This window comes from Tenrec ecaudatus, chromosome 3 (genome assembly GCF_050624435.1).
Source record: "Tenrec ecaudatus isolate mTenEca1 chromosome 3, mTenEca1.hap1, whole genome shotgun sequence".
Taxonomy (NCBI): domain Eukaryota; kingdom Metazoa; phylum Chordata; class Mammalia; order Afrosoricida; family Tenrecidae; genus Tenrec; species Tenrec ecaudatus.
In genome coordinates this window covers 218,151,694-218,177,120 of record NC_134532.1, presented here as the reverse complement: position 1 = coordinate 218,177,120, position 25,427 = coordinate 218,151,694, and the positions used below count along the sequence as shown (strand labels likewise).

The following is a 25,427-nucleotide window of genomic DNA, read 5'->3' as shown; positions in this document are numbered from 1 at the left end:
CAGGGTCCCAAATACACGGAAATGAGACTACCGGTGACTTCTGTGGTCTGCCCTGCCAGTCCCTGGGCCTCCCCAAATTGGCCCACCCTCCAGCGGGCTTCTCCCCAGGGCACATCTTCCCCAATGTCAAGGTGGGTGGGGTGGGGGCGGAACTTGGCGGTCCTGACCTAGTTGATTACCTTTGCAACACTCACAGGCGCCCCCCACCCCCAAAGAAGCAACCTTTCTTTTGAGACCCCAGCAGCCATTGTTCTTGTCACTCCCAGAATCCTCCCTGCTCCCAGGAGAGCAAATCACCGACCCAACCCAGATTCACAGAAAAACATGCAAAAAAGTTCAGAGCAGGGCTTCAAACCAGCCATCTCTTTATTTTCTGGGGCGCACGCCTGTCAGATCCACCAGAAATCTGTCTCTGTGGTTTACTCTGGCAGACACCTTTGGCCATGACACCGCTGGGGTCCCCCAGAGAGCTGGGACCCCTACCTTCCACTCCAACGCCCAGCCACCTGCCCTGTGCAGCCCACCCACAAGCAGGGGGCGGGGGCAGCCACCTGGACAGGGCAGCACCCCTTAACAGTACAGAAAAGTAAAACCAAACACAAGTTCGTGGATTTCTTCCCCACGTGCAGGAGGGGAAAGTAGGCCAGGCTGTGACCGTCTGCAGCGTTGCATAAGAAATGTTAAGTCTACAGTAAAAACTCAATAAATTATATATATAAACTTGTAACATCTAATAATATCGGTACCTGCACGCAAGGTGAGCCCCCTCACCAGAGACTGACCAAACCCAGAGCAGGCAGCCAGGGAAGGGAGGAGGGGGGTGTCTCTGGGAAACTCCCGACTCCTCTTGAAATCCAAAAACACATCTAAAGAAAAATCCCCGCAGAAACTGGGTCCCCTTACAAGGGAAGGCCCGAGGAAAGGAGAGACCCTCTCCCCACCCCAGCCCCCAATCACTTCACCCGACACCATTCAGGGTCAGGCAGGCGCCTTGGGGAACAAGCTGGCTGCTGGGGGTGGGGGGGATGACCCTGTGATTACCGCTGCCGCGTGCCCATTCCCCCCAATCCCTGTAAAATGTGGCATATATGCTCCCAGCTGTTAATAAGTTAAACCTTAAAACTCTGTCATTTGGCTTGCTAAAACACTACGGACGCGGCATGGGTGAGGGGTTTGGGTTGATAAATAACTTTACAAATATACAGTCCAGGTACAATTTTTAAAACAAAACTGTTGCATCACATCACCCACTTCTTTGTCTGCATCCCCGACGGGGCTGCCCCCCAACTCCTGCATCCCCCAGGGTCCTGGGCCTTGGTTGTACCGGCCTCCTTCCATATAATTATTCTTATATATATTTGTATGTATATATCTCATATACACGCACTATTTATATAAATGTACACACGTTTCTGGAATAAACCTTTCGGATAGAAATAAAGGCTCGCCTGCCTTCGGGTACCCGTAATTTCAGTCTCCGGTAGGACAGGGTGGGAGAGGTGGGGAGGCCTGGAAGTTGGGGGCTACCTGCTGACACACTCTGCTCACCTAGACTTAAGGGGCCACCCAGCAGGGGGTGGGGCAGGTCCACTCTGGATACCCTCCCAAAGTCTGGCCTGACCTATGGTTATCTGCCCCCTGTGGGGTGGCAGTGAGGACGAGGACCACCCCAAGGACTCCAGGGAACCCCATACATTCTATACTCAGTCCCTCCAGACGAAGGCTCCTGGGTGCTACAGGCACAGATGGCACTGAGGAGGAAGGTTTTGTACAGCTTGGGGACCTCAAGAGAACCCCAGCACCCAGGGTTGCAAGACTCTCACACACACTCACACACACATGCACACACACAAAGGTTCTGTCTGTCCACCGTCCATGTGCACTGGGGTCCAAGCCTGGGCCAGTGGATCCCCCAGTAATCGGCCGCACACAGCAGCAGCAGCTAAGGGGCGGGGGACGACACTGGATCTCACATTGGAGGGGACTTAGCCAGGTGGCACTTCAAGTCCTCGGGACCCCACTGCTGGGGGCCGCAGGCAGCAGCAGGTCGTGGGCAAACACAGAGTCATCGCCGGAGGAGCCAGAGCTGGGCGTGTCCTGGCCGCCGGGCGAGTATTGCTCGAAGGGTACTGACAGGTCCAGGTACTCCTGCGGGTAGAGACAGTCAGCACGACCTCCCACGCCCCCTCCCTGCGTCCCCCTCCCACACCCCCTCCCTGCGCCCCCCCCCCCCAGCCTGTCTCCAGGGCACTCACATCGGTGGACGTCACTGTGAGCACACGATCTAGGTCTTCCACCAGCTGCTTGAAGGTGGGCCTCTGAGAGGGCACGGCGTGCCAGCACTCCCGCATGATCATGTACCTGTGGAGACTTACGCTCAGCCATGCCGCAGGCTCAGCCTCACCGGCACCCCGCCACCCCCTCGCGCTCTGGAGCTGCCAAGGTGCCACTCAGCCCTGGTCTACCCAGCCCGGATGCCAAGGAGCACCGCGCGCATGCCACACGTGGGCAGGTGGACTCACAGGTCATGCGTGCAGTTGGCCGGTTTGTCCATGCGATGCCCCTCCTTCAGCAGCTTGAAGAGTTCCTCCACGGGGATGCCAGGGTACGGTGAGCCCCCAAGCGTGAAGATCTCCCACAGCAGGACGCCAAAGGACCACCTGTAAAAGCCCAGGTGTGGCCTGTCAAGTGAGGCCGGCCTGGGGTAGCCCCACCATGGGGCAGAGCCAGGAGGCTAGATAGGGCCAGGCCAGGACTGATGGGGGCTGGTGGAATAGCTGGGTTCTGCCTAGCTCCCTGAGGAGCCCTGGTTTACACCATTATGGTCTGCGGTTCGAACCGGCCACCCGAGGCACCAGACAGGATGCACAGTGTTAGTCCTTCACGGTCTGTTCTACCCGGCCCTACAGGCTTGCTGTGAGTTGGCACTAACTAGATAGTGGGGAGTTTGGTTTTGTGGGATGGTCTTGGTCCCCAGTCCCTACCCACCCCCGTCCTGCCACTGTGTGCATACACAGTCCCCCTTCCCCATCAGGCCGGCGGAGACACCTACACGTCACTCTGATGGGTGTAGACGCGGTCAAACAGGGCCTCGGGCGCCATCCACTTCACCGGCAGCCGGCCCTGGAGGTAGAAGAGCTTTTGTCAGGTTGCCAGGTGGCCGCCCGGCCCAGGGTCTTGGCCGCCTGCTGCCCCGGGCTGGACTCACGTTGGTGGTCTTCTTGTAGTAGTCCAGGTTGTGCACATCCCGGGCAAGTCCGAAGTCTGCAATCTTCATCACGTTGTCCTCTGTCACCAGCACATTCCGGGCAGCCAGGTCCCTGTGTATGCACTAGGGGCAGGAACAGGAGCTCAGGCTGACCTGTCAGCCTGGCCCAGGGGCCCCCTGCAGGACCCCAGCAGTCCCTGTCCAGCCCCACCATGGCTCATATTCCAGGACCCCAGCAGTCCCAGCAAATCCTGACAGCCTCAGACTAGTGCGCCCCCGGCCCCTCTGCCCCGCCTATGACTTCAGCAGTCCCAGCCCTGCCCACCAAGGCCCATACCCCAGTCCAGTCCCCCACAGGCCACAATCCAAGGCACCCCAGATAGTCCTAGCCCAGGCCAGCCCTACCCCAACCTGCTCGGACTTCCTTCACCACTTTGGCGCCACCTGCTCACCTTCTGGGAGGCCAGATACTCCATGCCCCGAGCCACCTGGTAGGCACAAGACACCAAGTCCTTGAAGGTGAGCTGCTCCTCCGGCAGCTTGCAGGTATCGAATGAGTAGTCCATGCCCGGGGGCCTGCGTGCACGCAGGTATTCACGCAGGTTGCCCTTGGCTGCGTACTCCACCAGCACATACAGGGGCCCTGCAAGGGCCACGAGTTAGACACAGGGACACAGAAAAGCAGTGCAGGGGACACACAAACCCACAGGGTACAGGCAATACCTCTCTGCCACGTCTTCCTCACCACCTTCCCCCTCAGCCCCCTCCCTCCCAGCTCATACCCACTGCACTTTCAGCCTCCCCTGTGCCTAGGCCCACAAACCATGGCCCCACCCACCACACCTTGCTCACAGGCAGGCCCACAGAACATCTAACCCCACCCACTGCCTCAACCCCACCCACACCTCACTCACCATGGAACCTCTAGCCCCACCCACCAAGCCTATTCTGCCTACCACCCTGCATATTGCCCCAGTGACCACACCTACCACACCTAGGCCCTGCCTACCACCCCTGCATACCCCGTCCATGGCCCCTTGGGCCCGCCCACCACCCTAGGCACCTGCACTCACCACCCTGTGTGCAGGCTCCCAGCAGGTTGATGATGTTCTTGTGTTTGCCAATCATCTTCATCATCTCCATCTCGGACACCAGGTCTGACAGATCCTTGTCTGTAGCATCATCTGCGCGGGGGGGGGTGGGGGGGGGGAGGAACGCGGAAGGAGGGGCATCAGTGCCCATCCAGCCCGCAAAGACATGGGTAACCCCCGCCCTCCTCTGACTGCCCCACCTTTCAGCATCTTCACAGCCACAGTGACAGGCTTGGCGGTCCGCTCCTTGTCAATGCCAATGGCCTCCGCCATGACCACCTGGCCGAAGCAGCCCTCGCCCAGGGGCTTGCCCAGGGTCAGCCTGCGACGAATTGGGCAGTGGGTGAGCCCTCCAACCACTCAAACTCACCCTGTACCTGTGCTCCCCCCTCGGTCCCTAGCCCTTCCTAGAACCCCCGCACAGCCCTGCCGATGGCCCCATCCCTGCACCTCCATCTTCCACACCCGACTCGTACCTACTGGTGACCCCCCCCCAATGCCAGGCCTGCTCCAAAGCCTGGTGGCCCTGGCACACCCTTCTCATCCTGTCTGTCCTTCACTGACCGGGCCCGAGACAGCTCCCACTTGGGGTCGGCAGGCAGCTCAAGTTCTGAGACGTTGGCGAGTGCAGGACCCTCCCCGGAGGACAGCCGGGCTATGCGTACTAGCGGCGTGTTGGAGTTCATGGATGAGTTTGACTCCAAGGACACCTGCTTGGGGGGGCAGAGGCAGGTTGGCGCCTCAGAGGGTGCAGAACAGGTGAGAGTGGGTTGGGCAGGGCACTGGGCTGGGAAGGAGCATGGCTGGACCTCAGGGGGCGTGAACTCTTTTTAAAAGCCACCCCACCCAAGGTGGGGAGCCTCGAGGCCAGAGGTCCAGGGTGAACAGCCATCCCGGCTCCAGGCATCTCGCTGGTGGGGGGACATTATGGGGGCTTGGCTCAGAACCTGGTATCTACTTTCTGTTACCTGTCGCTTGAGCGGGAAGCGGGAGACCTTGTGCACGGCGGGGGAGCCCAGGCCCTTCTTGGTCGGGCTGTGCAGCCGGCAGACCGTCACAGCCACCACCACCAGGATGAAGAAGAGGCCTATCCCGTAGCTGAGGACGCCTACGTACACGCTGCCCGCCTCGTCCGCCTCCACCAGCTCCTCCTCAGCTGCAGAGACACATGGGTGTTGGGGCCCTTGGTGCAGCCGCCCGAGCGGGAGGCTCGCCTGGGCGCCTTGTGGGGACAGGCAGGGGAGCGGGCAGAGGCAGGAGTTCTGATGGTGGCAAATGCCTGTGAGCAGGGAGCTAGAGGCAGCAGAACCACAGGAAAAGGAACCCAGCGGACAGTAAAGCTCTTAATGCCACCCAGGTAGCCTGGAAAGGCCAAAGCCGCCAGACAGAGCTACGGGGACCTGGCTGGGATACGGTCAGGTGGGGCGGCCAGTCGCCACTGGGGTCCCCCTGCCTTTGCCTGGCGGCTGTGGCATGCCCCAGGCAGCACCCCACGCCCAAGAAGCCAGAAGCAGCAGCGAGCCAGCAGCACCCAGGAGCAGATACCTGGCAGCACCACCAGCCACGCAGAGTGATGAGAGAACCCGATAGAATTGCCCGCCAGACACGTGTATTCCCCCGCGTCCTCGAAGGTGACATTGCGCAGGGAGAGCACCTCGAGCTCCCTGTCCGTGGTGTTGGCGCCCGCCGTCTACAAAGACAAGAGAGCGGGATGGGCGAGCGCCATGTCCCACGGGCTCTCCTGGACGGGGCCAGGCCCCGCCTTGGTCCACCGGGCTGCAAGAGAAACGCCGGCGCCGCCACCGCCGCCACCACCACAACTTCAGCCGCCACTGCCTCCTCTGGGCCGCAGCGCGAGCCCCGAAGCCAAAGGCCCCTCCACCGACGAGTCCTGTGTCCCAAGTGAGCGGCAGGCGCACGCCCAGCAGTGCGCTCGTGCATGAGAGACATGCAGTTAGGGGCTGGCTCGGTGACTGGGCAGAGCAGGACAATGCAGGTAGGCAGTCAGACAGAAGGACAGACATATACAGTGGAGGGTGAGCAGGCAGCAGAGCCAGTGGGCGGATAGAGAGAGGGAGAGAAGTGGAGGGGGAGAGGGGGAGAGGGGAAGAGAGAGAGAGAGAGACAGAGAGAGAGAGAGAGACCGAGACAGGCAGGTCATGCTAATAGACTGCTCAGGCTCGGCCCCTGCTGGCACCAGGAGTTTCCTGGGGGGAAGGGGAGCATGGGGTGGGTAGGTTCAGCACAGGCTGCAATGGCTTGAAGGGGCTTGGGCACGCTGGAAGTGCAGATTCGGCGCTGAGGCGGAGGGGTGAGCAGGACCAGAGCAGGCATGCGGGTGGGCAGGCAGGCGTGCAGGCAGGCAGGCGCGTGGCCAGGGCCTTGGAGCCGGAACTCCGCGTGCCAGGCAGGCGTGGGACAGACTCGTTACCTGCTGGGGGCCCGTGAACACGCAGCCAAAAGGCCTTCTCAGCCACGCCTATGAAATTGGTGGCTCGACAGAGGTACTCGCCCCCGTCCCGCTCCGACACATTGGCCAGGCGGAGGCGCACGTCAGCCTCCGAACTCTCACTGATCCAGGACTGCAGGGACAAGAGACCCGGCTCAGTTGTGCCCTGCGGCCCGCCAGGTGTGAGTGCACTGAGAGTGCCCAGCTCTCCTGGCCCAGGCAGGCGGCCACTACCCAAGACCCCACCCCTGAGGACCGGCTGTGGGTGCCAGCTATGGCCAAGGCAGGAGAAGACCGGCAGGGGACTTGTGGTATCACAGGAGTGACCCTCCTGCATCAGTGCCCATCACGTGGTCATCTGCTTGTGTCAGGGTAGCTGGTCCAACTATGCCACCCCCAGGGTCTCATCGAGGCCCACCGCAAAACCGCCCAGCCGGAGCACGTGTGTCAGCACACGAGGTCCTCCCCCAGTACTGCCGGCCTCCCCTCTCAGCCTCCGGAAACCACCCCCGCCCCCAGCCACCCCTTTTGTTTCCAACAGATGTTTCTCTCTTTGGATTCAGGAGTGTCGCAATCCATCCATCCCTCCCTCCGCGGCCCCCACCCAGAGCGGCCGGCCGTGGGAACAAAGCTGAAGACAGGGAGACGGGCAGGGTGGGAGTCCATGCCATGCACACTCCACTGGGGCCAGCACTGGGAGTGGCCACGTCGTCCGTCCCCTTCACCCAACATCTCCCCCCTCTGCCCGCCCCCCACCGCCAGGACACGCTGAGGGTCTCTGCCACAGTCTCTGCCATTTCAGCCAGCAAAGCCACGGTGCTTGAGAGTGGAGCCTAGCCCCCGAGGGGGGGTGTGGATTGCAGCCTCTGAACGCCCCCTGTGGGGGGTGGCTGCTTCTCCCAGGCAGAGTCCTGGAAGCGACTGTGAACACATCATCGTTGTTTGCAGTCTTGTCTCCCCCTGCCCCCCCTGCCTACTGGGTCCCCACCTTGAGCACAGTGACGTAGGGGGTGCCGTCGGGGCCCACTTTGCTGCCGTTGACCTCCACGTGCTTTAGCCACTGGATGTGGGGCTGCGCATCACTGTACACCTTGCAGTGGAACTCCACATCGCTGCCCAGCACGGCCGTCTGGTTGGCCGGCAGCCCCGCCTGCAGGATGGGCCGGTGCGGGGAGCGCTCTGCGGGGGTAGATCGGGCTCAGAGGCTGCCGGGCGGGGCCCCACCTCCCCACCCATCCCGCCCCCCGTCCCCCGCGGGGGCCTCACCTAGCACATCCAGCGTGTACGTCTGCTGGATGCTGCCGAACTTGTTTTCCACAACGCAGGTATAGTTGCCTCGGTCCGAGGGCACTACGCTCTCCATGACCAGGCTCCACTGCTGGTGCCGCAGCTGTGGGGCAGCGCAGAGTGAGCCCAGCATTGTCCCTCAGCGCAGCCTGCCCATCCTGTCTGCGCACCAGCAGGCCCACCTTGATGCCTCCGATGCGGTGCTCCCCACGAAACTCCTTGCCGTTCTTGAGCCACGAGATGGAAGGTGTGGGGTTGCCGGCAGCCGGGCAGCGGAAGCGCACGGTGTTGGCAGCAGGCACCGCCAGGAGCTTCTTGTCCATGCGCTCTGGCCTTGTCCAGTACGGGGCTCCTGCAGGCCAAGGGCAAGCGCATGAAGCCGCTCACCCTCCTCCTAAGGCTTCCCACCCCCAAGCCTCAGTCTCTCTTCCAGCGTGAGTGGAGGCTGCCGGGGCTGATGGAGGTTCCTGGAGAGACTTGGCACCATGCTCAAACCCCTCCCTGTGCCAGCACCTAGGGGCTAGCCAGTGGGTCTCCTCCTGTCCTGTCTCCTCTAGGGGAGGGTTTCAGGGTACCCCATCCTGACCTGAGTCTTCAGCGTGCCTCACAGAGGGAAGACAGTCACCTCAGCTCAGCCACCCACATATGGCATGGCCTCAGGACACCGCTGACAAAAGGGAGGCCAGGCCAACCGGTCATGGTGCCCAGGCTGGGAGCACGAACCAGGCAGGCCCTGGGACAGTTCACTAGGAGGCGAGACAAGCCACAGCCACCCACTGGGGCAACCAACAATAGCCATGGCCCTTAGGTCTGCTGCCAAGACCCCTCCTGCAACGCACAGGGCTCAGAGGCCCCCGGGGGCAGGCCTTGCTAAGGACCCGCCCCACTGTGCTGGCGTCCAGGGCCACTGCCCCCCCTCCACATCCACCCTATGGCCTAACTGGTTTTTCTCCTTCCTCTGGGCTGGGTGGGAGCTGCCTTCCTGCTGGGACACGTGTTGAGGAGGGCTGGCCTGCAGGGCAAGGAGCCAGACTGCCCGGCCCTCCCCCCTTCTATGGTCCTCCCCCTTTCCACGAGGCAGCAGGGAGGACCCTCCTGTTGTGACCCATGATGGGAGGGGGATAGAGAGTCCAGCAGGCTGGGGGTGTCATTGACAGAAGCCGAGAAGGGGCACTTTCTCACACTGAGCTCCCTACCCAGGTGGCTCCATCTGGGATGGGCAGCCAGAAACCAGGCTTTGGGCTCCCTGGCGGCCAGAGAGAAGAGGGAAATAAGGGACCCAGCAGCTCCTGACTTTGCCCCGGGGGCGGGGGGAAGCCTTTCACTTAGGGCTCCAAATGCTCCTGCTCCAGGTGCCATGGAATTCTTTCTCCCCACCCAGCTCTCCCATCCTGATCCTCTCTTGGGTGCAGCAGTGAGGCCTGGACACAGGCAGCCTTTTAACAGGGGCCCTTCCCCAGGGATGTGTCCACCTGTGAGGCCCTTATCTGCACACCAGCATCTGGAACCAGGCTCCTCCAGACCAGATACCCCACCTGCCTGTGTCACCTCCACCCCTCACCCCACTGCCACTTGCACAGCACCCCCATCAGGCGACCTTGACCTCAGGGCCTGGACCGTGACAATAGCTTCAGTTGCCCCACCCCGCAGTCACTCACCCTCAATGACCAAAAGGGCCTCAGGAGAACTTGACATCAGCCCCCCCCCTACCCAGTCCCACCGGCCTTCAGACCCTGCTCCCCTCCCCCGTCGTCAGTATGGGCCACCTTCCCTCCCAGGCCTGGCCCCTCTCAGGGCCCAGATAAGGATATCCAGGGAAGGTGGGGTTATCCAGTGAGGTACAGGGTGGTCCCCAGGCCCTGCTCAGTCAGTCAGCCTTACCCCTGCCCTTGAAGGCCTGGACCCAGGTCTCACCTGTGTCCTCAGCCTCGTCCTCACCATCTTCATCATCTCCCGAGGACGGTGCATCTGCCAAGGAAAGGGGGGGAGGGGCATGTGGCCAGTGCCACCGTCCTCCCTCCCACTTCAAAGCTTCCAGGCCAAAGGTCGTGTCTCACTCCCTGGCTCCCCTCAAGAGTCCCCTCATTCACGCAGCCCCTCCTGGAGGCCCTTCTTCAATGTCGGCCACCTGTCAAGATGCTCAGGCTCAGCCAGCCCAAGTTCCCCCACCTGGCGGGCGGGCACTGACCTGTCACCCGCACGCTGAAGCGGCACAGCACGCGCTGCCGGAATCGCTGCTGGCAGCTGTAGGCGCCGGAGTCCTCCTGGGAGACGTTGAGCACATGCAGCTGCTGTGGTCCCACCAGGACCCGGGCCGAGGGTACCAGGCCTGAGCCGTCCTTCACCCAGATGGTCGGCCCGGGGGCACTGCCTGCAGGCGGGTGGCAGCTCAGCTCCATGATGTCCCCACTGCCGAAGACCAGCTGCTCCTGGGGGCCAGGCTCGGGCCCTGAGACCTCTGCCGGGGAGATGAAGGCAGTGAAATAAGGCTACAGGAGACCCCCCCAAGGGCACCTGCCTTTACCTGCTGCAAAGGGGTGTGGGGGCAGGAGGCAAGAGTGGGGACACTGCCCCCTTCCTGAGTGGCCAGCACTTCCCACGGGCCCCATCCGTGACACCTCTACACTTCTGCTGTCACACAGAAAACCAGAGACAAAACTCGCTGACATCGCGTCCATGCCAACTCCTAGTGCCCCTCCAGGGCAGAACTGCCCCTGTGGGTTCTCAAGACTTGACTCTGTATGGGAGCAGAAAGCACATCTCTCCAAGGACACAGCTGACCTCAGTTAGCTGCTCAACGCATCACCGCACCATCACCAGGACTTGTCACACCGAGGGTGCCCCGGGGTCAGTTCTGACTCCTGGTGACCACTGCCTGTACGTCCGAACACAGCTGGCTGTCCCTCTATAGACTCTGGTTGGTTTACGTCACAGGTCTCATTTGCCAATTTCTACTCCGCCCCCCAGCTCAGGGACACTGGCTCCACGCTACACACCTGGTGACCAACCGGCCGTCCCCATCCTTTCTGTGCCCGTTGTCCATTCACCTCTCCCACGCACGTCCTATTTCAAAGCGACTCTGGACCCTTTCAAGGTGCCAAGCTAGCGCTGCCAGGTGGTGGTGGTTCTATGCCATCGAGTCGGCTCTAAACCATAGCAACTGGTTCACAACAGAATGAAACGCCGCCCGGTCCCTCTTGCGATGCTTCAGTCGACGGCTGCAGCAGCAGCCTGTCTCACGGGCCTTCCTCTTTTTCGATGTCCCCCGGCTGCCAGGTGAACGGTGGCAAGTCACCCTGCTAACCGGCTGCTCCGACTGCTCACCACCAGCTGGGCAGTTCAAATGCAGCGGTGGCCACGTGGCAGGCTGCTCCGATTGATGAGGCCTTGGAAAACCCCGGACACAGACCGACCCGCACCGAGTCAGAATCAACTCCAAGGTCTTGGCTTGTTGGGGGGAGCCCTGGTGGCACCATGGTTAAAGCGCTCCTTCCCCAAATCCAATGACAAGCAAGGCAGTTTGAAGCCGTCAGCCATTTCCAGAGCAAGAGAGGTGGCCGACCACCAGGCGAAGACATCCAGCTCCCAGAATCCGCCCCGCCCTGGAAGGGGGGAGCTCTACTCTGGACTGTAGGGACACTGAGAGGGAGCTGCATGGTTGCTGACCATCAGGAAATGACCCCACCACCACCCACACACAACACTGGAGGCGACAGACAGACATTCTTTCTGAGAAGACCTGGCGTTTAATAAAAAGGTGGCCTCAGGGGATGGATTTTTTGGCTCTAAATTTAAAGAGTGGCTCAGGGTGGTAGTCTCCCAAGAGTCCCGACCGGTCCCGTGAGTCTGGAGTTTACAGGCATTTGAGGCTCTGTGCCTCATTTTCCTCTCACACTATCAAGACCCATCGACCGTGTCCTATTAGAACATTCTGTCTGGATCTCCGGATCCCACGGGGGTGGGGGGGAGGTGAGCGTCAGTCCTGCTTTTCACTCCCAGTCTCTGATTTGTCTTCTGCCCCCTCTATCCCTGCCCCCCCAGAAAAAAAAAAACTCCAAACTCACTGCCATCGAGTGGATGGCGACTCACAGCAACCCTACAGGACAGGGAAGCACAACCTTTGAGAGTCTCCGGGGCTGCAGAAAGCCCTGTCTTGCTGCTGGTTTCAAACGACCAACCTTGCAGATTGCAGGCCAGCACAGAACCACTGCACCAGCGGGGCTGCAAGTCTTTGACTCTGGTTGAGTTACAAAACCCAAACCAGAAAAACCCCAACCCATCGCCATCAAATCGCGTTGTCCCTACGGAAAAGAGTAGACCTGCCTCTCCCGGGCTCCTTAAGAGAATTTTTACATCTTTAGGGGAGCAGGAATGCAGTAGCTCATGACACCATGACACCGGAGTGGGGCTCCGGATGGAGGAAGATTAAGTGTATCTTTCCATTGGGGTTCCCTCCCCACCCTTTCGGAAGAAGACAGCCAGGCCTTTCTCCTGAGGCACCTCATTTAGAAGGTGACTCCGTCAAGTTTTCCCTGTCAGCTGCCAAGTGCCACTCTATTCTTGCCACGCAGGCCCCCCCCCACCCCTCAAAGGAACCCTGAGAGGCGTCCAGCAAATTCACCCGGCCGTGTGCTCCACTGCAACTGGCTATGGACACCAATTCTTCAGATGTTCTGTCATTTTCCCAGGCCACAATATATTCCTCTTTGGAATTCCTTTTTCATTCCATTAAAAATGTGAAGGCCCGTTGTTAGCTCGTGGGAAAGCAGGCAGTAGGGGCTTAGTTGGGGGTCCAGAGGTGGAGGGTGTTTTTCACAGGGCAGGTGGAGGCGCTCCGCCCTGAATCCTCCAACTGCTTGCGGGCCCACGAGCCCAGGAAGCCAGTCCTCTTATTGGGAGTGTGGTTGTTGTTGTTAGTTGCCGCCCCTGTTTTTCCGCTTCCAAGCGTAACAAGGTTGCGGAATAGGTAGAGGAATTGGAAGCAATTTATACCCCCTGCAGGGGTCTACTTCCTTATGGCCAGGGGAAGAGGAAGGAGTCTGGAGAAATGGAATATGAGTACCCTAAGTGGGGTTGTTGGGTGTGTGGGCAGAACGTCGTTGGGCTGAACCAGCACCTGACACACAGAAAAACAGACTCCATCAGCAGAAGCACACACTAAGAAACAAACAAATGCCTAAGGGACCAGATGCCTGTAGGACCCTGGGTTTTCTCAGCAGTAGCTGGTGCGCAGGCTCCGGCCTGCCAGAGACCGATCTTACAGATAACGGACACTGAGGCCCCCTGGGGACAAAGCAGCCCAGGGTCACCCGGCAAGAGGGGAGCTTGGGAGGTAGGGCGAGGATCAACTAGACCATAGAGCCCCCCTAGCTGGCTCCCTCCTCCCATCAGTCAGTGCTGCCTGTTTCAAGAGGCCACTAGAGCCTGGACACCGGGGACGCACCACCCGTCCCCCAGGGTCTCTCTGCCAGGACTAGACAATGACCAGCGCAGGCAAGCGGCCTGGGCTCAGGGCCCGGGACAAAGATGGGTGGTCTCGCCGGCAGGCCTCCATCCCGAGACCTAGTCGCGCCTGTACTTGTCATTCTGCCGACGCGTGGCCTAGATTCCAGGGTTCAGCTGCCCTCTCTGGCCACCGGTCCTTGGCTCCCCTCACAGGACGGCCCAGGCCCAATTCCCCACCACACACAAGTTGCCAGCCCCAAGGGCCCACACTCCTGCTCCCTGGAGACCCACCACTCAGAGCTGGCCCTGCAGACAGCCTGGTGGTCAGGGGTCTACATTCAGCCCTCCAGTACTAGCCACTGTGTCCAGAGGGGAGCGAGGTGCCACTGGACGCTCCCCAGAAGGTGGAGACCAGGCTGATGGTGGCAGCCTCAGCATCAGAACCAAGCCCAAGGGCAACAGTAGCCAGTTCCAGTTAGGTCTGGGTGGCGGTATCCGACCTAGCCATCTACACCGGCATTCGCTTTCAACCTGGTCCAGAGCAGGCCTGAGGCCCAGGCTGTGGGACAGAGTGGTCCCCCAGACCCGCTGGCTGGACAACCACTGGCCACTTGAGATGGAAGGGCCGCTGCTCAGTCAAGGCCAACCCCGGATACTGCCCACCCACTTTGCCCCATTAGGGGCCAGAGGCCCATGGCAGTCTGTCCTCCCACATAGCCCACCTGGGCCAGCTCTGGGGGTGCACAGGGGAACCCCGGGTGTGGGGGGAGACGGGAGTCTAGGCACCGAATGACTTCATCTGAGGAGTTCCCACAATACCTGCTCCAAGACCCCACCCTGCTCCTGCCGCCAGTCCCCTTCGTGGCTCCCACAGGGGTCTTTTGGGGTCACCGAAGGGGAGGCATTCAGACTGGCCAGGGTGCCACATATGAGGAGGGGCAGGGGGCTGGCAGAAGCTGGGCAGCCTGCTCCTGTCTTAGCCCCACCCCCACCCCCGGGCATTTCCGGGGGGTTGGGACCAGTGGACACCAAGATTGTGTGGGTCCAAGGCTCCAGTCAATTTTTTTTGTCACCTACTGTCTCAGTTTCCCCACAGAGGCTATGCCCTCACTGACTCAGGGGGCCAAGAGGAGATGTAAGAGGGAGAGAACAGAGTATCCGGTGGCAGGGGCCAGTCTGCTCAGGGGGTGGCCCTGCCCAGGGAAGCTTCCTCTGGAATGCCCCAGTCTGCCTCCCTCAGGTGGGCGGTGTCTCTCAAACCAGGAACTAAGTCTCTAGTGGGCTGACTCTCGACCTGCAGGCCTCAAGGATTTTCTGAAAGCTGTTAGTTCACAGTCAGTAGCAGACCTTTCTCTGGAGGAAGCCTCTGCGGGGACCTGAGACGCCACCATCCTTGTAGTGTGCTTCAGGACGCTAGGAACTTGAAGGTGACACCAGACCCCAAGCATGGGATTCAGAGGCTCTGTCTCTCCAAGTAGTTTCAAGACAGCCCAGTGGAAACGCACTGGAAAGGGGATGACGGGCGCTGGGACCCCACCCCCCACTGGTGACAGAGAAAGGAGCTCTAGGAATGGCAGCTGAACTCATGCTTGCTGAGGTCTGAAAAGAGGGGCCCCAGGTGCCGGCAGCCCTGACCCCCTGGCTCAAACCGGCTTGCACCAAAGTTTCATAACAATGGGGTGGGGAAGAGGGGTATCCGGAGGGAGGCTGGGCGGTCTAATGAGGGTTTACCCGGATTATCCAACCTAATCCTGCAAATCACCCTGCAATTATCTCGCCTCTGGATGGATGGGGAGGAAACTGAGGCTGGGGAAGGGTATCCAGAAGTGGGGAGTGTGAGTGTGCCCCACCTCTGTCACACAGCCTGGGGAAGCCCACCAGCGGGGGGGGGGGGGGGGTCTAACCTCAGCACTCATTCTTTTGCTAATCTCAGAGTCCTCCCCCAGATCCATCCCCGTACTCCCCCCCTCTAGTCCCACTTCCTCAAGACCACCCCAGCTCCCAAGAATGGGCCCCACCTGGGACCAGAGGGACAGGCCCAGGCTCCTTAGGGCTCCGTTTAATGAACCACCCAGGGGCCCTGGAGCTCAAAGTCCAATCAGCAGCTGTTGTGCAGAAGGGGGGGGGGTGCGCCTGCAAAGGAGCACCTTCCTAAGGCCCTGCGCCCTGAGAAACTGCCTCGGCCAGGGTGCTCTTGCAGATGGCCCCAGGAATTTGGGACTTGGGGGTGGGTACAGGGGCTGGAGCAGCTTGGGGTCCCACACTGGGAGCTCAGCCCCATATCCAGGGCCATCCTGCCCACTGGCTACCAGCTTGCACTCACTGGGCCCTGACTGGGCCCTGGTTCCCGTTTCTGGCCTCTGTATTTTTACTGCTCTGCCTATCTCATTAAGGAACCGGATTCGGTTTATTGACCTATCAACTCACTACCTGTTTCACCAGGTCTAATGCCCGAGCCTGAGCGACAGTGGCAGAAAGGGGATGAGGGGGCTGGGTGGCAACAGCATCCCCACTCCAAGGACCTCATCTGCAGGACACCCCCGCCCTTTTGCCATCCCCCTTCTCCCTGGTTTTGCGCTTCCCAGATGCCAGGGCCTCAGAGAGGCTGCCCTTTCCTGGTGCGGGGTGGAGGGCGGCAGGCTGCCACAGGGGGGGGGGGGCAGCGAGGACCGAAACCCCGCCCCTCCAGCCCCTCCGCCCGGGAGGAGAGAGTAATATCTTCATCTGAATGCGAATGCTAATGCGGGGCTCCCCTGCCGCCGCCTATTCGGCGCCCCTGGAAGCAGGGGCCAGCGGAGCTGGGGCTAAAAGCGCGCGCTGACCTCCGGACGGCCTCTGTCACGCTGCTGAAAGACACGCGTATTCAAGCGCCAGGCCCACTTTCATTCACAAAAAAAAATGACATTGTTCCAGGAGGCTGCAGCCGCCGCGGGAGAAAGGGGCGCGGGGGGTGCGCGGAGGGGGCGGACCGCCATCTGCCTCCTTCCTGCCCGCGGCTGGCCGCCTCCCTGGCACGCCGCGCCCGCGGCCACTCGGAGTGCTCACACCTCCCTGCGAGGCTGCGCCGCCATCAATGCGCGGTCTATGGCCGAGCAGAGGTACAAAGACGCGGCTGTTCGCGCCCGGCCCGGGTGGGGCGAGGGCTCACCGTCCAGGGCCTCCCGGCGCGCCGCCCGCCAGTCTAACCGGCCAGGACGCCCTGGCCAAGCGGCGATGCGGCGCTCTCCGCCCGCGCCCACGGAGATGGCCGTCCCAGGGGCTAGGGGCGCAGTCCCCGGCAGCCGTCCAGCGTGGCTGCGCGTGCGAGGGCGGGCGGCACCGGGAGTGCCTAGCGGGGGCCGGCGCGTGTGCAGGCGGGGCTCGTCACGGGCCACCTCTCGCCGCAGCCCATCCCTGCCCCCGAGTCCTCCGCGGGGACTGGAACGGGACCACCAACTCAGGGCCCCGGGTCTTACAAGTCCTCACGCCCCCTACCCGGCACCCCTGTGAGCCAGTCCCTACGCCCCCCACTGGGGCAGAGGACGCGAGAGCCTGCCTGGTGGAGGAGCGTCGGCCCTAGGGTGGGCGTCAGCTGGTTGCGCAGGCCGCCAAGGGGATGGGGGGCACTGGGCAGGTTCTCGGCCGGCTCATTCGCCTGCCCATGGTGCCGGTCCCGGCTTGGCCGAAAGTGGCCCCTTCAAGGACTGGGGTGCGGGAGGCCACCGTTGTTCGGTTGCGTCGGTGGAGTCCGTGGCGCAGTAGTGTGATTTCTGGCCACTTCACTCGGGCTGCCTCCCGACGGCGCCTGGGGGCACCGCGGGAGGCAGGGGCTGTGACGCCAGCTAGGGGCCCGACTCCCCGCGGCGGCCGCGCACTTGGGTGGCAGCTCTGGGCGGCCCCACCAACCACCGCGCCACCCCCAGCCACGAGGGGCCGGTCTGGGAGGGCGTCCTCCCCGTCCAGTCCCCGTAGGGGTCCCCTTACCTGCGGCTCTCCGCACGACACGCCGCTCCCAGCCCGGGGGCTCCGAGGTGGCACCGGACACGACAGCCATGGCCACGCAGAGCGCTAGGGCGCAGGCCGGAGCGCCCATGGCGGGACAGGGGTTCTCAGGCGATGCACGCGGGCATGCTGTCCCCACGGTCCGGCGGCGTAAACAGCCCGCTCCGGAGTCTGTGAGAGAAGCGGGCGCGTTAACCTCGCAGACCGGCCTTCGCCCCTCCGCCCGCCGCTGCCCGGCTCCCGGGCCGCCTGGCGCCACCGCCGCCCCTCCGCCGTCCCTCCCTTCTCGCCGCCCTCCCGGCGGCCACACAACCCTCCCAGGGCGGCGACGACGAACTTTCCGGAGCGGGAAGCCCGGGCCTGGCCCCGGGCACCGCCGCAAGGACTGACCGTCCCGAAGCCAACATCCCACCCTCACCCATGCCCCGCGCCCGGCCCCTAGGCGCCCCGACCTGGCGAGAAGGCGCCCGGCTCGCTGCGTGCAGCTCCCCTCCAGCTCCCGGCCCGCAGTCCGCTCCTCCGGCCGTCGGTCCACTGGGGTCCGCGCCCGGCTGAGCAGGGGCCTCCGATGCCCGCGCTGCCCGATGCCCGCGCCGCCGCCGCCGCCGCGCACTGAAAGCCAGGGCGCCAGGGCGCGCGGCAGCCAGTGGGGGCCGGCCATACCACGCGCCCCGCCCCGATCCCGCCCCCCGGCCCAGCTCGCTAGGGAACTGGGACCCGCCCCGCCCCGCAGGGTGGTCCAGGGGCGGGGCCACCTCTCGCCCCGCCCCGGCCCGCGAAGGGGCTTAGAGGGGGTGGGGCCGGGTGGGGGCGCCGGGCGGTCTCCGAGGGCGTGGGAGCCGGGGCGGGGCGCGAGCGGCCCCTCTGAGCAGCTAAGGGCCTTGCGGGCGCACAGCGAGGCGAGGCTCCGGCCTGTGTTTGCACAGCGCAACTCCCGGGCCCGGTCTGCGAATATAAGACACGACACTGGCTGGCGCGGGAGGAGGATGGGGGCAGAAGGGGAGCCTCGAGACGCTCTCCGTGGGGTGTCGGGTGGGCAGTGTGTGAGTGCCCATGGAGACCCCAACGCGGTGAGGCCGACGGGCTGTCGCTAACCAGCGAGGGCCTCTAGCCTGTCCCTGCGGGAGGAAGCAGTTTTGCAAGCTGGGGAGAATTGAGAGTTCGGGGCAGGGCACGGACCCCAGTGGGTGGGGTACTGGCAGCAGAACCAGAACGGGCCCCGCTGTGGTTCCATTGCTTAGAGAACTTGGATTCTCAGAAGGGCCAGTCCAAGGACATCTGGCAGGCTAAGTGATAAGGGCCTTGGGGCCCAAACCCAGTTCACAAGAAAGAGGGCTCCTTACCCCGCTTTCAGGCAAGCCCAGGAGCTGGAGGGAGCCAGAGTGGGGAGTGGGTCCCAAGGTCCAGGACCTCTGCACCACCTGGTTCCTTTGGAAAATTAGCAGTAAGAATTCTGAAAAAGCTGACAGCAGACGCTAGCTCTCCAGCCCAGGGCCCAGACTTCAGGGACCGCTCAGGACCACCCTCTGGGCTGACAGCTACCTCAACACCCACGCCAGTACTCAGCCCCTAGTCATCCCCAACTCCCAGGTCCTCTCCCAGGATCCCTCCCCCCACCTCCCAGGAGGCCATGTAGTGTATTCATCCCTAATCTATTAACTAGCTTATCAATCAGTGACTTTATGGGTTGAGATGGTGGGGCCTGTGCCCCTTGGCCCCCTTCCTAGGTGGGGTTCGGATTGCATGTGTCCTCCCAACACCTGTGGAAAAGAAATGGTGGGGCAAGATTGGGTCTGGGAGGACAGGGAGGAGGGTGGCTGGTGGGCTGGGAGGCTCTGAAGCCTGCAGGCCCCCTCCCAGAGCAAAGTCCATAGTCCCTCCCTGGCCCCAGCTGTCCAGGCGGACCCTGCCCCTTACGGCCAGTTGCCTTCTGCTATCCTTCTGTTAGGGTGGTTTCCTCTTAGCAACAGGGTCTGGAGGCCTGTGCCAGGTAGATGGTGCCTGTTTGCACCCCTCTACCCGGCACATTCTGTCTGTCTGAGAGTCTGACCACCCGTTGCATCTTCTCAGCTGCTGCTTCTGGATGGGCGTGAGAGACAGGGGCTCTCATCCCTCCCTCCCCTGCCACCCCCCAGTCACAGATCTGGGAGTAGGTTGGGCCCTAAGTTGTTTTCCCTGTGTAGCTAGAACCCTTCCTACAAACCTAGACAATCCAATTTTGTACTTTGGGGCCGCCATGCGCTGGAATTGATTTAGCAGAGGGTCCTAGATTTTTGCTCAGCATGGCTTGAAGCAATAGAAACAGAGTCTCTCACATTCTGGAAGCCAGGAATCCCAAGCAAGGTGTTGAGCAAGGTGTCCCTGAGCGGTCCCTGTTGAAGATCCTGCCCCACTGCCTCTGGCCTCTGGTGGCTCCAGGCTGCCTTGACCTGTGGCCCCCTATCCCTCCCATCTTTGCCTCCTTCCTCCCTTGGCCTCCTCCACTCTGTGCCCTTTATGAAGGCACTTGGCATTGGATGAAGAGCCCCTGAGCCACACAAACAGGTAAGCGCTTAACTACTAGGTGGGTGTTGGGAGGTTCCGGTTTGCCCAGTGATGTTTGGTGACCCAGCTCCCCAAACCAGCCTTTAGAAACACTGTGGAGAGCAGTTCTACTTGGAGATGGGTACTATGGGTGGCTCTCGACTCTGGCCACTTGTTTGGTTTCTGAGTCGACACTGACTTCATAACAACCCCTTGTGGGTTCCAAAACTTAACTTTATGGGAATAGAAAGCCCAGCCTTTCTCTCACAGAGCTGCTGGTGGTTTTGAACTGCCGACCAAGTGTATGGCAACCCAACACGTAGCCACTGGGCCACCAGGGCTCCCTTGGTTTGGGTTAGTGGATGTCAAGTCCATTGAATAGCCTGGGATAGTCTCTCTCATCTGCAAAGACCCTCTGTCCCACTCAGGTCAGATTTCTCGGTGCTAAAGGTGAGGGTGGGACTCCAGTTGGTGTAGCGGATTACCCACTGGTAGTTCAAAAGCGCCAGCTACACTGAGGGAGAAAGCAGAGGCTGTCTACTCACATAGAGAGTGACGTCTCAGACACACAGGCGCCGGCACGTTCCACCCTGTCCTATAGAGTCACTAAAGGGAGGTATAGTGGTGACAAGTTGGGCTGCCATCTGGTTGGCTGGCAGTTCAAAACCACCAGCAGCTCCACAGGAGAAAGACTGGGCTTCCTACTCCCATAAACAAGTGACAGTCTCAGAAACCCACAGGGGGTCATAGTGAGTCGGAAGTGACTGGATAGCAGTCAGCTTGGCTTTTTGGGTTTAGCATTACTGAAGAGTTATCCTAGTGGCCCATATGTTAAGCATTGGGCTGGAACTCACAGCAGTTCAAAACCAGTTTGGAGGTAAAGGTAGGTACATACTCTTTTTTTGGGGGGAGTCACCTGTCTGCCACATTCTGTTGTGTTGGGTCCCTTAGTGCTGTCCACCATCTGATACGACACCCAAGTGGAACTATATGGCTGACAACAATTATGGTCAAAGGGCAGGAACGGGCTGGTTCTGCCCAGCGCTTTGGAGGAACCCACGGTCCTCATACCAGTCAGGCCCTGCGGCCCATTCTGCTGCCCCGTCCCCCCTCCCCCTGCCTCCAGGGAAGGGCATTCTTTAAGAGGATAGTGATTATTGTCAAAATCATCTTTCAGCGCAGAATCCTTGTTTCCAAGCACCTGACTTGAAGGCAGGACTGCTGTTTTATGTTGTTAAAGTTCCTGCAGGCTGCTGGGTGGAGCATTCTCCTGGGGGGCGGGAGGTGTCCCCCCCCCCGCAGTGTTCTCCAGATTTTACTGAGGCTTTTGCCCCTTCACAGTCCTCATCATTAAGCTGATCACCCCCACCCGCCACCTTCTCCCTTTGCAGAAACTTAACCATGTCACTGAGGTGGCTAGCACTTGTGTCACCTGACCAGGTAAGTCCTCCCAGGTGAGTAAGGTGAGAGGAGAGACAGCAGAGAACTCGCTGAGGGGCCCCATGGTGACCTCTGGACACCCACTTTCCCCATGTCCCTTCTGTAGTTACTCTTGTAGACAGGCTGCCCAGGACCACTGCCTTGACGGCATCGACCCTGGAACTGAGAATGGATGTGAGTGTGTGAGGAAGGCTGAGGACAGAGCAGGAGACGCTAGCGGTGACCACAGCCCGGCCTGGCCCAGGAGGGCGAATCAAACACCAGTTTCCCCGGGCTTGCTGGGCCGTGCTTGTGAGAACAAGGACGGAGCCCTGATAGCTGGGCTGGGTGCAGGGATATAGGGACCACCACTCGGGCAGTGGTCAGCCCCGCCTTCACCCACTGGTGCTCCACAGTGGGACTCCTGGCACACTGGGGCTACCACCGCCCCCAGTGTGGTGGGGAGGGAGGGTGAGGCTCAGGGATTTGTCACCTGCAGCGCTGGAACCCAGGATTACTAAGTGCCAGTGGGAGCCTGCTACTAAGTTCACCTGGGTGAGGGCCTGGCCCTGGGATGGGACTGAGACCCTGAGGGGGTCTTAGGACCACTCCTCTGGGAGGCTCTGAGGAGCAGCAGGCACTCTGCCCTGACAGGTTTCTCAGGCAGAGCGCCCCTTTGACAGAGTGGTCCCTTGGGAAGGCTTCAGTCCCTGTAGACAGACCACCACCACCCTCGGGCAGGGTCCCAGGGACCAGGGCCAGCCACTGCTGAACCGAGCTTGGCTGTGTAGTGGGTAATCGCTGCCTGTTTAATTGATTTATGCCCAGAGAACTTGAGGAGGGTTGGAATATCCCCCCACCCCCACCCCCTGGATGTTCTCACTCTAACCAAAATGACATTTTAAAGAAAGCAGAAAAGGAAAAGAAAAAGCAGGAAGAGTCCCAGGTCCCTCAGCCAACCCTCCTAGCTCCTGTGTTCTCTCCTTGAGTTGCTCTGAGTTCCCCAGCGGGCTGTGCAAAAAGGGCCTCACCATGAATCCAGTGCCACTGCTGGGAGCTGCACAGGACACAGCAGCCCTAGCCCAAGCCTTCCTGGTCTTTGGGACCTTTGGTTTGGCACTGGCTGATATACCTCCAGCCTGACTTTGGGGTTTGTAAATGTGGTACCTTCCCCTTGGGCAAGGATGTCTGCACTACAGAGAGCCCCTGGTGGTGGGAGGGGGTGCAAGCCCCACCTTCTCTGCTCCCAGGGTGACCAATCTGGGTGCAGGAAGGGCAGAAGGGGCCCCGGGAGGCCGGCCCCCCCACCGGAGCCTGGTGTCAAGCTGCGGCTCCAGCTATGCAGAAGCAGCTGACGGGCAAAGTGTGGATGGGGCCCCCGGGCTGCAAAGCCACATGGGAAGGGGCTGGAGTGGGTTCGATGTGGGGCAGAGAGCCGACCAGGGAGGGGTTAAGGCCCACGGGCTCCTGGCTGGCAGGGGCCAGTCCAGTAGCCGCTGAGCTGTTCAGAAATCTATTTTCCTAAGCACTTGGCATAGGCCTGAAACCTCAAGTGTATTTTCCCTAAGTTTTATTTTTTCTTTGACCCCAAACGCTGGTAAATTTAAGGGAAATTTAATTATGGTGTTTTGGGTCCATTTACACTTCAACCCTCTCAGCATTTTTTCCAGGACCCTTCTGGGGTTCAGCACGCCTTGGAAACCTTCTAAATGAGGGTTTTTGTTATTATTATTTTTTGAAAAGGTTTCACCCCCACCCCCGGCACCAGCCTTCCTGCCAAGATTAAACCAGCTCTAACTCCAGGCTCGCTCGGGCTGAATTAGGACTCGGGGCCCCAGGGCCGCCAGACCAAGTCCACGTCATTGCCGTCCTCTGGCGTGGCCATTCCCACCCCTCCTCACAATGAACCTTCCGTCCATCAGTCTGGCCTTCTGGTCTCGCTCCAAGGAAGTCCCTGAAGATGACCAATCCCACAACCTCAGCAGGAGCTCCTCCTTGGAGCCTTGACCTTTGAAGGTCCCTGTGGACAAACCTGAACCATGTTGAAGGTGAGAGAAGGTCCTGCAGGCCTTGGGTACCTCCCACTGCCAGCCCAGGTCAAGGTGAGGTCACTCGTCCCTGCAGATGATGGGAAGAGGGGACCCACATCTTGTGGGGCTATGAGGTTGGGAGTACGGGCCTGTTTGATAATGGGGAAACTGAGGCAGGCATAGAACTTTGTCTCAGCCTGCCCAGACCCCAGGTATTGACTGCCTTGTGCTAGAGAGGTTTTCAGCTGAGCTTGGCAAGGGTGGGTGCTCACAGCAACATTTAAGGAGTCTGGCAGAGCAGGTTTGACCCCCTAGGCTCGGGCTGGGTGCCCAGCAGCCTGAGGGAGGACTGGCCCCCCGCCCCCGCCAGCCTCCGGATGTTGGCACCAAGGCCTGCACAGGCCTAATTGGAGGAGGCAGCTGTTTGCAGAGTGGACTTGGCCAATGGGCAGAGGCCGTAGGGCCACTGTGGATAGCCCACCCAACTAGGCTGCTGGGACCCACTCCCCTATCTTATCACAACCCCCTTGGTCAATGTCCAGGAGCATCCAGCAGTGGACATGGCCCCCACTATTCCTGGGGCTCAGCTGCTCGCTCTGGCCAGAAGCTGGGTCTTCAAGTGGGGCCCCTGCACCTGGCTTTGTCCTGCGTAGCTGCCTCAGGCACTGAGCAGAGGGGCGTGGGGTGGAGACCTTGCTCCCCAATTGGGTTGTGGTAGGTGGTGCCCAAGGAGAGAAGCCCCGAAGAAGGGCCTAAGGGGCCCCAGGAAGTACAAGGAAGGCAGGCCTGGGGCTGCCTGGAGGCAGGGCCGGCTGGGGGGGAACACACTGGCTGACCTAGGGCCCTCCGCTCTGGCTCCTGGTCCCCACAGAGGACAGGGAAGAGCATCTGGCCCACTGGGGATCCCCAAGCCCAGGGGGTCCTTCTTTCCTCAGAAGGGGTTGCCCGGCCTGACTCAGTGGGGGGTAGGGGAGTGGACAACAGCCACAGACAGGGCTCTGCAGAGTGGCCTCTAACTCCTTCTGTCCCCCGGCCACTGAGCTTCGGACACCCAGACCCCCTCTGGCCTGTGCCCTGTGCCCCTCCCCCAGTCACAAGCATGGGGCAAAGTTGGGGTGAGGGGCGTCACCCAGGCTGTCAACACCCAAGCACCATTTCCCAGATGAAGCACCTTACCAGGGGATGATCTCAACTGCTGTTTGCTGAGGCTCTGCTCTGGGGCAAGGGTCCTGTGACAAGCAGCTGCAGGGTAGAGTCTCCTGAGGAGGCCATTGGGGGCTGCGGGGTACCACCCTCTCACATCCAACCACCTGCTAACTATCCCTCTGCCCCCTGTATCTGCCCAGTGGGGGTTCCTGGCCTAGTCCCCTCCCTCTCTCACACTGTTGAAGAGCCTGCTGCCCTGAAAGAGACAGCATCAGAGCCTCCTAAGGCCCCTTCCTGGCCACACCCTCTGCTGAGTCTGCTGAGCACCCTGTTGTCCAGCAAGCCAGGCAGGCAGGGACCAAGGACCATGTCCAAGGCAGCCTCGGGAGCTGAGGGACACCGACCACCGTGGGAGGATGCACCTGGGTGGTGTGTGCTCACCCACCCCCTGCCCTGCCCACCCCTGTCCCCCCGCCAGCCACCACACGGGAGGCTGCAAGTCTCAAGAGGTCAAGGATGGGGGGTCAGTGGAAGTGTGGGGGACTCTCCCTCGCCCCACCAGGCCAGAGCCCAGAGCTCCTGGGTGGGGGGGCATGCCCGTGGCTAGCATGGCTGTGTATGACAGGAGTGTGAGCTTGAGAAGCAGGCAGTACCGTGGGGGTGGTGGCTCCTCCAGGCTTCCCTCCCTGCAGCCAGGCCCGCTGTGTGAGCCCCCCTTCTCTGAGCCTTGGCTCAGGCCCTCCCTACCCAGGACTTCCAGCTGAGCCTGCCCCAAGCCCAGCCACCCTCTGGTCCAGAGTCCACCAGGGTCAAAGATAGGTCTGTGGGCTCCTCCTGGGAGGAGGCTG

General features: G+C 61.3%; 1 protein-coding gene across 1 annotated transcript; it reads right to left on the bottom strand.

Moving 5' to 3' along the window:
- Positions 1–370: 370 nt before the first annotated feature.
- FGFR3 (fibroblast growth factor receptor 3) lies at positions 371–17,617 on the bottom strand. Its single transcript, XM_075544597.1, has 17 exons — positions 17,444–17,617; positions 10,224–10,493; positions 9,950–10,003; positions 8,218–8,387; positions 8,015–8,138; positions 7,737–7,927; positions 5,845–5,989; positions 5,268–5,455; positions 4,864–5,012; positions 4,500–4,621; positions 4,282–4,392; positions 3,661–3,851; positions 3,209–3,331; positions 3,053–3,123; positions 2,523–2,660; positions 2,256–2,361; positions 371–2,148 (listed from the first exon to the last, which is right to left on the bottom strand). Exons 1-17 carry the CDS (start codon positions 17,550–17,552, stop codon positions 2,002–2,004), a joined length of 2,409 nt encoding a protein of 802 aa, XP_075400712.1. The 5' UTR covers positions 17,553–17,617; the 3' UTR covers positions 371–2,001.
- Between the last annotated feature and the right edge of the window lie 7,810 nt (positions 17,618–25,427).

Excerpts from the sequence above, each read along its gene's own strand:
- FGFR3 (XM_075544597.1), bottom strand. The coding sequence starts at position 17,552 with ATGGGCGCTCCGGCCTGCGCCCTAGCGCTCTGCGTGGCCATGGCTGTC. Across the intron at positions 4,393-4,499 it reads GGCTGTGAAGATGCTGAAAG|ATGATGCTACAGACAAGGAT; the intron begins GTGGGGCAGTCA and ends CCCCCCGCGCAG. Across the intron at positions 3,124-3,208 it reads ACTACAAGAAGACCACCAAC|GGCCGGCTGCCGGTGAAGTG; the intron begins GTGAGTCCAGCC and ends TTCTACCTCCAG.